General features: G+C 40.7%; 1 protein-coding gene across 1 annotated transcript in view; it reads right to left on the bottom strand.

Moving 5' to 3' along the window:
- HSPA4 (heat shock protein family A (Hsp70) member 4) overlaps nt 1–12116 on the bottom strand; it is a 52898-nt gene extending 40782 nt beyond the window's left edge. Inside the window, exons 1-2 of the mRNA XM_005890419.3 lie at nt 11792–12116; nt 1531–1588 (exon numbers count right to left, since the gene is read on the bottom strand). Coding sequence (XP_005890481.1) covers nt 1531–1588; nt 11792–11898 — 165 coding nt within the window. The 5' untranslated portion in view covers nt 11899–12116. The remainder of the gene's footprint in view (nt 1–1530; nt 1589–11791) is intronic.
- Between the last annotated feature and the right edge of the window lie 2318 nt (nt 12117–14434).

Here is a 14434-nt window from a genome sequence, read left to right as displayed (position 1 = left end):
TGAACATTTACATTAAATTTTTATCTTTTAAAAATTACCTGTAGTTTGTGATTCAAACTTTCCAGGAGTCAATCCAACAGTATATATTAATTCAGTTATTCTAGTGAATGAAACTGAAACTTACCATAAAGAAAAAACAGATGACACTAAGCCCACAAAGATAAATGCAAATAAACTGACACAGTATTATTTATCACAACAGAAAACTGGAAAGAGCCTAGAGGGTCAACGACAGGGAAATGAGTAAATAAATTACAGTCTATCCATACAATGGATAAATTATTTTAGAAGTCTGGAGACAAGTATCTGTATGATATGATGTCACTTTCTTAGAGTAGGGGAGAAAAACATTTATATGCTTATAAAAGGTTACACATTAAGATAATAACAGTGGTTTTTGGACAGTGGTAGTATGCTAACTTCTAAATGCCTTATACTTGTACACCTGCATTTCCTAATTTATCTCTAACAAAAACTACTGTAATTTATGAAAAAAATGCTGGCAAAGATATTCAAAAACTGAAAATGAATTTCTGCTCAAGACTTATGGACTCTTCTTCCCAATGCAGGACTGCAACAAGTCCCAGGGAAAAACAACAACAGAGCTCCTCTGAATCCAATATGCCAAAGGCACAAACAGAAGTTCTTTTGTAAAACAATATGAGGCCTCCAAAGTCAGGCTCTGCTTCAGTAAGCTGCCAAGAAATTCAATACCACAATAACTATGTCAACCTAGAACTAGGCAGCCAGTTTAGTATAACGACTATTCTCAATAATGAAAGCAAGTTTAAAACCAAAACAGCTCTGTATGTGCTACCTGCTGTCTTCTAAAACATCTTGAACTTTCTGCAACTTATAAAACACCCAATTTAATTAAAAATCAATTGGTCAAGCACCATTTGGGGGGGCTTATAAACCTTAGGCCCAGACTGGTCCAGAAAAAGACCATTCATTCTATTATGTTGCTCCAGACTGAACTATAGAAAGATCTAACATGCAACTCCTTAATTTTATACAAGCTCAGGCACTGAGAAAAATACAACTCTTCAGGTTCTGCTGCTCTGCTTACTGAGAAACAAGCAAATAAGTCAGGCTCCTGGTTTAAAAGTAACCTAATGGTAAGTGTGCTTCTCCAAGTATGCTCTCCTTCCCTGAGAACCTTGATCAACAAGGTCAAATCTAGACACAACACTGACCCTAAATATGAGTAAGATGAAAATTCAACAAGACAGACTTTACCGATTAAATACCCAGGGGAAAAAAATTGTTAACAGCAACTCAGGAACAAGTAAAACCTTGCTTTAACAGTATCTAGGTAAAACACATCCTGGTAGTTTGCATTAAACAGACCACTGTTCATGCTATTTTAAAAGCTCTTTGCTTCGCACTCAAGTGGCATGAGAATAGGTTTGTCTCTCAGTTGTACACGTGGGGGCTCCCAGTGCTCCACACATAACCGGCACTGAAAGAGCTGCTGCACTGGAGGATGGACCAACCACAGAAATAAGTATGAGAAAAACAGAACTCTACCTGGCTTTTAGCTGCTGCTCCAATTGAGCGATTCTTAGGTCCAAAAGAAATGCAAGCCCTAAAAGATAAAACAAACATTTAAGCATTAAACCTTACTGCAACATTACATCCAAAACCAGAGCGGACAAGATTTCTGAGTCTCAGCCAAAAAGCCCTGTTTTTTAACTGCACACAATAAGTCTATGATTTTGACCTTTCTACTGAGTAAAGCTGCCCATGGAATGCACTGCTTCTTAGAATAATGGGAATTCTGTAACTGAGATGTTGAAGCACAAGTCTGATATGACCATCTGTCTAAAATACTAGAGAGAGGTGGACTAACCAGTCTCCACTATCCTCTAATTCTTCAAGTCTGGTGTTCAAAATTCCAACATAAAATAATATGCTGTCATATTAATACATCCACTAAATGGTCTTTGTGTTTTATAAACAGCTCATAACTTCGCCAAGAGAGTAGTCTACAAGCCCTGAAAACAACTCTTATCTTATTGTAAATATATGGAAAGTTATTTTTCTAGAACTAGTTTCCAAGGACTCAATTTTTCTTTTTTAATTTCTGACAAGGAACTTCATTCCCACTTCTGAACACATTCTTCCAAATCAATTCATATACTGCCTGCTGGTTTCACCTATATGACACTTATTTTAGAAAGCAGAATTGATACCTGCTTAAAGGTATAAATACTTTAAAACACCGTGTTTAAGCTTAGAAAGTCAGTTATACTTGGGAGTTGATGCCTTTGTTATCATGGCTTCTATGCTTCTCCCTGTGTTTCACTCTGGGACCTTGCCTGTGTTCCCTTTACTCTCATATTCATATGTTGCCTCCCTTTCCAGTGGCAGATTTCTCTCAAACTAAGATCAAATTCACCCATGCCACCCAAAAAATTCTAAAAGACAAAGTTCTTCCCAGAGTCCATTTCCCCCTCAGGTTAGTAAACCCTTCTACTCCTACATTATTACTGAAGTAATAAATTGCTTATGTGCACTATCTTATTTAATCCTCATAAGCACCCTATCTTATTTCTACCATATAGAAGAGGAAACTGAGTCCAAAAAAAGGTATTATAGGTAAATGTATCCCAAGTCATAAAATCTGAAAACAACAGGAGTCAGGACTATAGATCATTTCTCCACTAGCTAGCTTTGATCTCCCTAGCCTCCCTGGACCCCTAATTCTTCTAATTTAGTGGAATGAGTAGGAATGAGAGCTCTGGCGCCATACTGCCTTGGTCCAAATCTGACACAATAATTAAATAGAACCATTTTACTTAGATAAACTTACTCTGTGCCTCAACAGCCCTTTCCAACTCCCAGAGCGGTTATAGCCAACTATGCCCTGTATCCGTACAGCATAGTCTGGGATCTCATGAGATTTCCTATGAACTCTAAGCTCTATGGGCCAGGAACATGCTGGGAGAGCCCTTCAAGAAGCACAGGTGTCAAGATCAGCCTTCCTGCAAATAGACGACCTATCACTTAAAAAAAAAATTTCCTGAGTACTACTTACCTGTCTCTCCTATGGTGGTGCTAGTAGTAAAGAACCTGCCTGTCAATGTGGCAGATAACAGACGTGGGTTCGATCCCTGGGTCATGAAGATCCCCTGGAGGAGGGCATAGCAACCCACTCCAGTATTCTTGCCTGGAGAATCCCATGGACAGAAAAGCCTGGAGAGCTCCAGTCCATAGGGTCGCAAAGAGTCGAACACAACTGAGTGACTGAACACTCAGCCCATAAAGTCCTTTAGGAAACTTCCCACTGTAATGTCGTCCACTCCATTCACCCTCTCCACTGCTTCTAGCCCATGCATGCAAACATACATCTTTCTAAAAGCCATCAGATCTGAATTTCTAAGATGTATCCCAACAAAACTAAAAGCCCATATTATTTATCTTTGTTTCCTATCTCCTCAAAACAGGACAAGCTCTAAGCATGAAAAAATTAATGTCCCCAACTTTACTGTATGTCCTATTGAAGGTTTAATTTTCTATTCTACCTTGGTAACTGTTTTGCTTCTACTTATCTTCCAAACAAAACGAATTACCAACATATAGGGTCCAGATTCCTTAATGTAGAACTTAAGGCCTCTCATAATTCCAAGCCCACTCCCACTTGCCAGCTGCATCTCATGCACACAGTGCCTCAACACAAGTCAGTCTTCCCATCTTCCTGCTTTGCGCTATCACTTTCGCCACCTGAAATGCCCTGGTCCTTCTAAACCTCACTCATTTTCCAGAAACAGCACACACTTTGTGATGCATTCCCAATCCCTCTCAAGTAAAAATTAATCACTTCAACCTCTTACAACTTACTGGACTTTGGGCAATGCAAATGTAGAACACTTCCACCACCACACAATGTTCCACTGTGCAGAGCTGCTCTGAGTAATGTTCTCTTTGAAGTCAGTTAACATTTTCACCTACTCTTAAAAACGACATATGCCTTAACAGTAGTAGCTTGCAAGTGTTTCACAGATTTTGAAAAGCCGAATACAAGTTTGTCTCAGTTCAAATTATTCATCCTCTTATTTGTCTATCCATGCCCATGCTACAAACAGTTCCCCACTTCTGCTACAAAGCCATCAAATCTTATTAATGGAACATCAATCTTTACCACATAATACAGCAATCACACCTCAAACAAAGCACAGCTCTTGTAAACTACTGGCAGAGTTCACACTCTTATCACATTGTAGAAAATCATTATTATATAATTTTTACATTCTAAAAAAGTTCTTTAACAAGCCAACTATTACAGTACAGAAAGAAATCCTTGGCTTTTCCACTCTATCAACTTGACTGAGTACAACATATGTACAGTTTGAAGGGAAAAAAAAGGGCTCAGGCTCTAGAATTAGACAATATGAGTCTGTCTGAATCCCTTCTCTATCTTTCAAGCTGTGTGACCTGTGGTATTTAACGTCCCTGAAATTCAATTTGCTCATCTCTAAAATAGGGAAGATTACATATGGTTGCTCTAAGGACTAAATTTGTTGATCCACTTTTGAAAGTGAAAGTCGCTCAGTCGTGTCCAACTCTCTGAGACCCCATGGACTGTACAGTCCATTGGAATTCTCCAGGCCAGAATACTGGAGTGCGTAGCCTTTCCCTTCTCTAGTGGATCTTCCTGACCCAGGAATCGATCCAAATCGAATCGGATCCTGCATTGCAGGCCGATTCTGTACCAACTGAGCTATCAGAGATCCACTTTTAAAGGGCTTTATTATTAGAGACTGGCACACCATAAATAATATTAGCTATTATTAATCCTCCAACAGTTGCAAGTTTTATACAAAAAATATACCAACTAAGGCTTAGTGGTTAGGATTCAGGGCTTTCACTGCAGTGGCCTGGGTTTAATCACTGGTCAAGGAACTGAGATTCCACAAGCTGAGCAGATGGCCAAAACAAAACTAAAATATACCAAATAGTTTGCCCTGAATGTTCTACTTCACCTTCTCAAACTATTTACTAAAACCCACTCAGTCATCTTTAAATCATAAGGAATAAAAAATCTACCATTTCCTTCTCAATAGGACAAGTGAATGAGATCAGTATGTTAAACAGCACTAACCGCAGAGGTTTTTCAACTACAAGCTTACACTTACAAATATTTATATGTGAAACGGGCCCAGAAAGATTAGGTCAGATATTGGGGCCACCACTAGAACAATCTCATTGCAGAAAATTAGCGAAGTGTAAAGAAGAAAAGAAGTATTATCAGCAACTCCACAACCAAAACCCTCCCCCCATAAATGGCCACCACTACCATTTAGGTAAATATTCCTATGCAATCCTAATAAATAATTATTTTAAAAACAGAAGCTACATACCCCCAGTAAATTTGTTTCTCAACAAACACACTCTAAAATCTTCAGTGACTGAATAATTCTATCCAAGTTTTGATAGCGAACCAGATATTTAAAGTAAACATGTACCACTTACCACTCACCAGGATATTCAAAATTTGCACACAGCCTATATGGAATCCCCATGTATGGCAGAAAGCCTATCTTTCATCCAAGCAGATCAAGTTCTCTTGTTTTACAGCTTTCATTTTTGAACCTTTGTATGCCAGGCAGTGCACTAAGCATTATACATTTGCTTCTCCCAAACACTGTGAGAAAAGAACTATTACTGACCCTACTTTGTAAATGAAGAACTGAATAAAGTCATTATGTGCCTAGAAACATAACTAATATTAGAGTCCAGCATTCAAAATCAGGACTATCAAACTCCAAATCCTATCCATAAACATACTGTTGTATTGCTTACCAAACCCTCTAGATTTATTCCTACTTCAACAGTGGAAACAGTGGCTGACTTTATTTTTGGGGGCTCCAAAATCACTGCAGATGGTGACTGCAGCCATGAAATTAAAAGACACTTACTCCTTGGAAGGAAAGTTATGACCAACCTAGATAGTATATTCAAAAGCAGAGACATTACTCTGCCAACAAAGGTCCGTCTAGTCAAGGCTATGGTTTTTCCTGTGGTCATGTATGGATGTGAGAGTTGGACTGTGAAGAAGGCTGAGCGCCGAAGAACTGATGCTTTTGAACTGTGGTGTTGGAGAAGACTCTTGAGAGTCCCTTGGAATGCAAGGAGATCCAACCAGTCCATTCTGAACATGAGGCCTGGGATTTCTTTGGAAGGACTGATGCTGAGGCTGAAACTCCAGTACTTTGATCACCTCATGCGAAGAGTTGACTCATTGGAAAAGACTCTGATGCTGGGAGGGATTGGGGGCAGGAGGAGAAGCGGACGACAGAGGATGAGATGGCTAGATGGCATCACTGACTTGATGGACGTGAGTCTGAGTGAACTCCAGGAGTTGGTGATGGACAGGGAGGCCTGGTGTGCTGCAGTCATGGGGTCACAAAGAGTCGGACACGACTGAGCGACTGAACTGAACTGAACTGATACTTTCACTCAGACTGTCCCAATCCTGTCTTCATTATTCTAATCCTATTTGCAAGTCCCACTCCTGCCTTTCCATATCACCCCACCCCCGACTAATGTTCTCTCCATTTAACTTGTACTTAATTAAGGTATGTACTTAATAACTTCACCCATAACTGTACTCTATGCTTATTCTTTTTACTTTTGCTTTCATACTTCCAACTAGACTGATTGCAAGAGCCCTCCACAGCAGGGCTCTTTATCTTCGACTTTCTCTATACTCCACACAAAGCCAACTTAATGCTGCTAAAAACAGTAGTACTCAAGACACTTGCTACTTGACTGATATTACTTTTCCTCCATCCCAAATTACAGGTTGACATCAAAAAGTTAATTTAAATCAAGTTCAAGATATCTCTGTTCTAATCTCTAAGTCCTAGAAAAAATAATCCATTTAAACTAGGTAACAATGTTGTTCTCCTTCCTGGGTATGAGATACCACTGACCACACATTTATGCACATTCTAATAGGATATTATGAACAGCTGCAACCAGCACAGATCCTTAAAAGGTAGCTTCATGTTTATATGTGTGTGTAGAACTGTTCTCAGGATATGAAGACAGCTGTTGCTCTAATTCAACGTTTTAAACAATATAAGAAAATGAGTTTTACAGAGAACCTACAATAGTATTTAGACTATTAAATAAGAGATAATGGCGAAACTGGCATGAAAATGGTTACATTAATTAGTGTATCCCATGATCACTGTCTTAGCCCTGAGCTAGAAAGTATCCAAAACAGTATCAAACAGAACAACTCATACTTGCAAGATATGCAGTTCCTAAAGAACTAAACTCCTGAGTCAGTAAGATTTGCACATTAAAAGCTACATATCTGATAAGTGCTAAAGGCAAAGTTCCATAGATTTCCTTTTACTATCCCAGTGTAGTCCATTAATAAAGAGAAATAATAAAAAATACAAAAAGGTAATAATAGCAGTATTAACACACACTTAGGGAGTATTCTAAATACTTTATGTAATTTTAACTCATAATCCTCACAAACTCCAGTGAAACAGAGAAATCACTTATGTTCCTGGTATGAATTAACCTCTTAAATTTTTGTAAAGTATTCAGGCAATATGCACTGAAATTCTAAGCATATATATCCTTTGTCCAACCACATCTGGAAATCTATCCAACAAAAATAAAAGTATTAACATGCAAACAAATATAAAAGATTACTTGTTGAAGATTATTTCTAATTGCAAAAATTTAGAAACCACCTCAACATTTGAGTAAAGCATGTTCAAGTCATAATATGGACTCATACTTGAGGTGACTTCGTATTTACTGATTTTGAAAGATGTCTAAAACATAACTGAAATAGTTACAAAATATTGGATGATCCTATTTGTTTATACAGGTATATCTGTATATTTATATTTATACATATATTTGTATAAATCTAGAAAAAGTCATGAAATGATATATATATGTATGCTATGCTAAGTCACTTCAGTCGTTTCCGACTCTGTGCGACCCCACAGACAGCAGCCCACCAGGCTCCCCCGTCCCTGGGATTCTCCAGGCAAGAACACTGGAATGGGCTGCCATTTCCTTCTCCAATGCATGAAAGTGAAAAGTGAAAGTGAAGTCGCTCAATCGTGTCTGACTCTTAGCAACCCCATGGATTGCAGCCTAACAGGCTCCTCCGTCCGTGGGATTTTCCAAGCAAGAGTACTGGAGTGGGGTGCCATTGCCTTCTCCGATATATATGTATATAATAGCAAATAATTAGATAAGAAACAATTTTACTTAGTACTTTATTTTGTTGTTGTTGTGGCAAACAAGTATTTTGTTAAGTCAGGAAAAAAGTTATAATATCGGAAATCCAATTTAGAACCTGATGACAAAGTTTCTGTCGACTATGCCCACCAATTCTGTATACAAGCTTTTATTTTAGTTCTTAAGTGAGTCTTTTTTTAAACTACTTTGATAACCTTCACAATTAGATATGGGAAGTCTAAGTAGTTTAAAGCTTTAGTTAACAAATCAACTTTCCTTTTCATTGAACCCAAAAGATCCAAGTCATCTTGCAGCTCTACACAGATCCACAACATGTAAAGACGTTTATTCTAGAGAGAAACACTTTTCTTGCACAAATAACGTATCAGAAGTTAATCTGCCAGTTAACCAGAACCTATACTTATTTTCAGCTTTCGCTCTCAAGGGTAGTTATTAATAGACAATTTCATCTCTTCAAATTCCTAATATATTGTTTTATTAGGAACTAAGTCCATGAAAATGATAATATAAACTATTCATACACAGAATACTTTTCTTAGGTAATTCATCTTTACCCTATAAACTGCATAATGCAGTCCAACTAACGCCTGTGAAGTTTGGCAGTCCGTTAACATTTCAGTTCCAAAGCTTTAAGGTTGTACTCTTTCTATTGTAATAATCCAACTAAATATAAAAATAGGTTTTCCATCTTATACCAAAGCCTATGGTCATAAAATGTCAACACTCATAATTTAGAACTCCACAGTTTATCTCTAAGCCGCCCACACTTTCCTCCCAGTTCCATACCAGTGGAGAGCAACAGCAACTCCCACATGGACCAAATATTGCAGTAGCCTCCTAAGTATCCTCGGGTGCATCAGGCTTCTCTCGCCCTTCTCAAATAAATCCTCTCTCCATAAAAAAAGCCAATCACATTTTTAAAGTATCAATTGAATCACCTCCCACAGCACCTAGATAAAAATCTATGATTTGCTCCACCCTGCCTCTCTCTAGATTCAGTTCAACATTCCTTCAAATGGCCATAATCCCCTCAGTAGTGTCAAGTGTGCCAAGTTCAGGTCTTCCTCACTTGCTATTTCTTTTGCCTCAACAACTCTTGCTCACTCCCACCATAGATCTCCATGGTAAAACCCTATTCATCCTCCAGGTTACATCTTAAATGGCACTTTTTAAAGAATGCTTTCCATCACCACCTCATATCCACTTAAATTAGGTCCCCCATCACTGTTTTCCATACTTTCCCATCAGCGTCCTTACCACAGTCATTATACATTTAACATTTGGTTTTGCCCACTAGCCATGTGTCCATGATAGAAGGATCTTATTTGCTGAGAAAGGTAAAATTCAACTAGCGCCTCAAAAATGGAAATCAAATCCTGTCGTACCCACATATTGAAAAGAGTTACGTCTACTGCCATACCACTCTGAACGCTCCCGATCTCATCTGAAATGCGTTACTTTCATCACAACCAACCCTCCATTTCATTCCACTCTCACACTCAAGCAAATCTACATCAGTCCCTGTGTATCTTTGAGGTTTAAATCCATGCTTTGGTAATCACTACTTTAAAAAAAAAAAAAACCCAACCTTTCTGCCCCCATGTTCTACTTAACCAAAGACTCCAAGACAGAAATCCAAGCTAATCATAGTTCAAAAATTACTTGAATGTATGGCATCTAAGTTTCCAAGAGATATAAGGAAAATATGTAAGAAAAACTATTTTTAAACATTCTTTGTCACAATTACATGGTCTATCTATCCTTTTCTGAAACAACTCTTTCAGTTCCAAATAATGAGATTCACAGTAATACTGTTACAGTTCCTAATGTTTAAAGGAGAAAGAGGGCTCATCTTTAAGAGGCTAAAAAGAAACGTCAGGAACACTTCATTCTAATACTTTATATTCTTACCTTTGGAGCTAAATAAAATATGCTCACTTCTAGGTGGGAAAAAGACCAAAAAGTTACATGATTAACTCAGTGCTCTAGTCCTTTTAACTTCTTGAGGAAAACTATCTCTACAGATGAAGCACAACAGGATCCAGAAAGACAGTAACAAATAGGAAATTAATGCTTAAATACTTAAAAAACTTCAGTGTACAATACACTTGCCTGGAAATACAAATTAGACGCACTATTACAAACTATGAAGATGGGAGGGTGGGGTATTGGGTTGTGGCTGTTAATGAGTGCAGGGTTTCTCTTGTGGGGTAAAGAAAATATTAAAATTGTGTTGATAATTGCACAATTGTAACTACACTAAAAACAAATTGTACACTTTGAAAGAGTTAACTGTATGGTATGTGAATTATCTCTCATTAATGCTGTTAAAAACTACAAAATTGAGAAAGGAACATCAAACTGAGATTTTGAATCTGGGATGGGTTTTCGGGCAAGCACCTGGGTTAGTCTAAAATAAGAGGTAGAAATCTGCTAAGTTTAAGGAAAATGTTGTCAGCCCCCTGGGTAGCAAAGATCAGTCTGGCAAACGGAGCAATCGAGTTGGCCAGAAACCTATCGCTGAAGAAACATAACAAAAGTCAGGGTGAAAAAGGAGCCTTAGAACAGAGGCCCTTAATGAGACACAATGAGAACCAAACAAATAATACGAAACTTCTTAAAAGATTTTGTCCAAAAGGAAGACAATGATTGAAAGGTATCTCTATACAAGTAGATTCTTTCTTACCCTATCCAAGGAAAAACGTGGGTGAGTCATGATTTTTTTTAGTGCTGTGTCTTTACTGGTCCCATAACTTACTATATAGGTTCTTTTAAAAGTCAAAGTGAGCCCCTGAGTCATTCATTAACAATTGGGGCCAACACCCTGGCTGGAATGTATATTACCGTAAAAGTGGAACGCTGTTGGGGTGGATGCGCACAGGATAGCAGAAAATGACCCAACACAGTTCAATATACTGAAGCGACGTGAAAAACCAAAGTGAATGCAAAGGTATCCAAAAGGCATCGATTTTATTGTATCTTTTTCTGAATCTGTCCGTGCCAATCCAATCTTGAGATCTCCGGCGCTCCGACTCCCTCTCTTCCGGGCGCCACCCCACCCCCACTCACGTGGGATTCTGGCCGCTGCATGGTCTTACCGCCTGCCGGCAGATGCCAGAAGCGGTTCAATTAAACTTTTATTAAGCGCTTGCTGTGTGCAAAGCCCCGAACTCTGTGCTGGCCTGAAGAAACGTTAGTACACCGCACGCCTACAATGTGCCTTCTAAAAGAGGGTCTCGGTCCATCCCACATCCCAGGCCTGCCTTCCCTCCAGTTCCTACCCATGGCCTCCACTAGTCCAAGGAACCACTCACAGCCCTTGTTCGGCCAGCCGGTCACAGTAAAAAGGCGTCGTCCTTAGCGCAGACCCACAAGAAGGGTCGCAGCCCCTAATGACCTAAAACCCAATGGGGTTCCCCTACCTACCGGAGCCTCGGCTCGGAACGGAGGTGACTGCCCGGTCCGCGTTCCCCAAACCGCGAGGGTCACAGCTCGGACAAGCGCTACCTCCCCACCCCCAGTGCACGCGGCTAGCCTGGCCCACACTCACGGCGTGCAGCGGTCGCTGTACTCATTAGCGATCGTTTCGATGCCGCCGGCGCGGGCGACAGCGACGTAGCAGCTCTGGAACCCCAGGTCTATGCCCACCACCGACATGGCGCCGGCTACAGCTCAGGCTCCAGCCCAGGTCCGGCCGGCAAGACAAGACACGGACCCCGGCGGGGCTGGCGCGCAGAAAGCTGGCCGCGTGGGACAGGGGGACCTGGGATAGTGGGGGACGTGCGAAGATCCACGCGAGCACCTAGGGTCTTGGAAAGAGGGCCGCGCTGAGGGCACTGCTCAGGCCGGCTCCGGCTCAGCGGCCGCAGAGTGGGCGCCGGTAGCGGGGGCGGAGAAGATCTCGAAAGATCTCGTTGCGACGAGAGTAAAGCTGCAGCGCGAGAACTGCGAGGGAATGTTCTCGCGAGACCCAGTCTCAGCAGCCTTTCTTCCTGAGGCTCCGCCCCCCAGTTACGTACAAGAGTGCGTCAAGCCCAGGCCCGAGAACCAGAGGAGCGACGGGGAAGCTGAAAGATAGTTGGGAGGCGGAGCTAGTCACTAAGCCTGCGCACAGAACCCTCCGAAGCACTCCCTTTAGCGTTAAAGAGCCGTGGAGCACCTCCCTTCCAGTAGAAAGTAGGAGGGAGAGCAGGTTTGAGGCAAAATACTGAGGAAGTGCTTCTGGCCTACTTCCGTCTTTTTTCTTTATCTCAAAGGAAGTTCCGGTTGTGACACCTCCTACGCCCCACCTTGTGTAGGGAAGTGGGATCGCAAACTGATTTTCAAAGTCCAGAGGGACTTCTCATCTGCTTTGCTTGGGGAAGGTTACTGGGCAAAAGAGAAGGCCTCCTTTGAAACGCGACCCTCAGCAGAGTGTTCGATCGAGCTCTGTCAAAGACAGTGCCCTCCGCACCGGAGGCCGGGACTCCACCTTTTTTTTTGTTCGTCAGCCTTGTCACACCCTTTTCTGAACCACTCTTGCTCTTAGGTCAGATTGAGGAGCCTACGGCACATAAGACTTTCAGCCCCCAACCTATTCTAAGCACAAGTCTTGAACTCGATGCCTGACACACAGAAATAGATGACATGCTCCTGGTAAGTGGCAGGATGAAATTTGAAGGTAGCAAATCTTCAGGGCCCCTTACTTGCTTGGGCATCTGGAAGAGAGAAGCTTCTGAAAGTGGCTTCCAGGTGTGGAAGGGAAGCCAGCTGGCAATCAGGAAGCAATTCTAAGTATTGAGCATTTCTGATGAATTGCTGAAAGATACCTCAGAAAATCAGGAGTCTGAATCTCCATGTCTCCACTAATTTGATGTGATGTCTTGTTACAAGTCGGACACGACTGAGTGACTAAGCACAGCACCTTGTTATAAGTATTTACTCTGATTTTTTTAAGGGCCGCTGACACTGAATAAGCTGAAGTCCCCTAAAACTCAAATCCAACTGGTCACAAGAGTAGCTAAAAGAGTAAATGGAGTCCCAGTGACTGGTAGCAAGTTTGAGCCACTCATAATTGGGAGGGGGGAGGCAGAGGAAGCTTTTTGTGTTTGAATTTTTCTTATTTTGCCATAAAATATGAATTTTATTTCATACCTGCTACCTAAGAAAGCCCCTCAGTCTCTAAGAGCAATGCCTAAATCGCATGTTGTATGCCTTTAAACTCGTTAGCTACTACATGTGGTGGTTTAGCCCTTAAGATGTAGCCTACTGTTTACGACCCCATGGACTGTAGCCCACCAGGCTTCTCTGTCCATGGAATTTCCCAGGAAGAATACTGGAGTAGGTTGCCATTTTCTTCTCCAGGGGGTCTTCCCAACTCAGGAATGGAACCTGGGTCTCCTACATTGCAGGTGAATTCATTACCAACTGAGTCAGGAGAGAATCACCACATGGTTCTCACATTTTGGCTGAATCATTCCTGATTTTGTCTTCAAAAACAAATACAGAGTGTGCCCTTAGGCTATAATAAGAGGTGTAGAGACAGAAAGAAAGAACCTTTCAAAAAGAGGGCAAGGACAGATGCTATACACCCCTATTCACAGTGTTACCACAACACCCAAAGTTGGGAATAACCAAATGTCCCCTGATGCATGAATTTTTTTTAGCACGTGATATATGCCCTGCTTATTTAATTTATATGCAGAGTACATCATATGAAATGCCAGGTTGGATGAAGCACAAGCTGGAATCAAGATTGCCAGTAGAAATAGCAATAACGTCAGATATGCAGATAACACCTCCCTTATGGCAGAAAATGAAGAGGAACTAAACAGCCTCTTGACGAATGTGAAAGAGGAGAGTGAAAAAGCTGGCTTAGAACTCAACATTAAAAAATGAAGACCATGGCATCTGGTCCCATCACTTCATGCCAAACAGATGGGAAACAACGGAAACAGTAAGAAACTTTATTTTCTTGGACTCCAAAGTCACTGTGGATTGTGACTGCAGCCATGAAATTAAAAGACTTAGAAACTTGCTCCTTGGAGGAAAAGCTATAACAAACCTAGACAGCATATTAAAAAGCAGAGACATTACTTTGCCAGCAAAGATCCATATAGTCAAAGCTATGGTTTTTCCAGTAGTCATGTATGGATGTGAGATTTGACCATAAAGAAGCCTGAGTGCCGAAGGATTGATTTTTTTCAACTGTGGT

Source organism: Bos mutus, chromosome 7 (assembly GCF_027580195.1).
Source record: "Bos mutus isolate GX-2022 chromosome 7, NWIPB_WYAK_1.1, whole genome shotgun sequence".
Taxonomy (NCBI): domain Eukaryota; kingdom Metazoa; phylum Chordata; class Mammalia; order Artiodactyla; family Bovidae; genus Bos; species Bos mutus.
The sequence above is the reverse complement of the archived record's forward strand: the minus strand, read 5'-3'. Positions and strand labels throughout refer to the sequence as shown.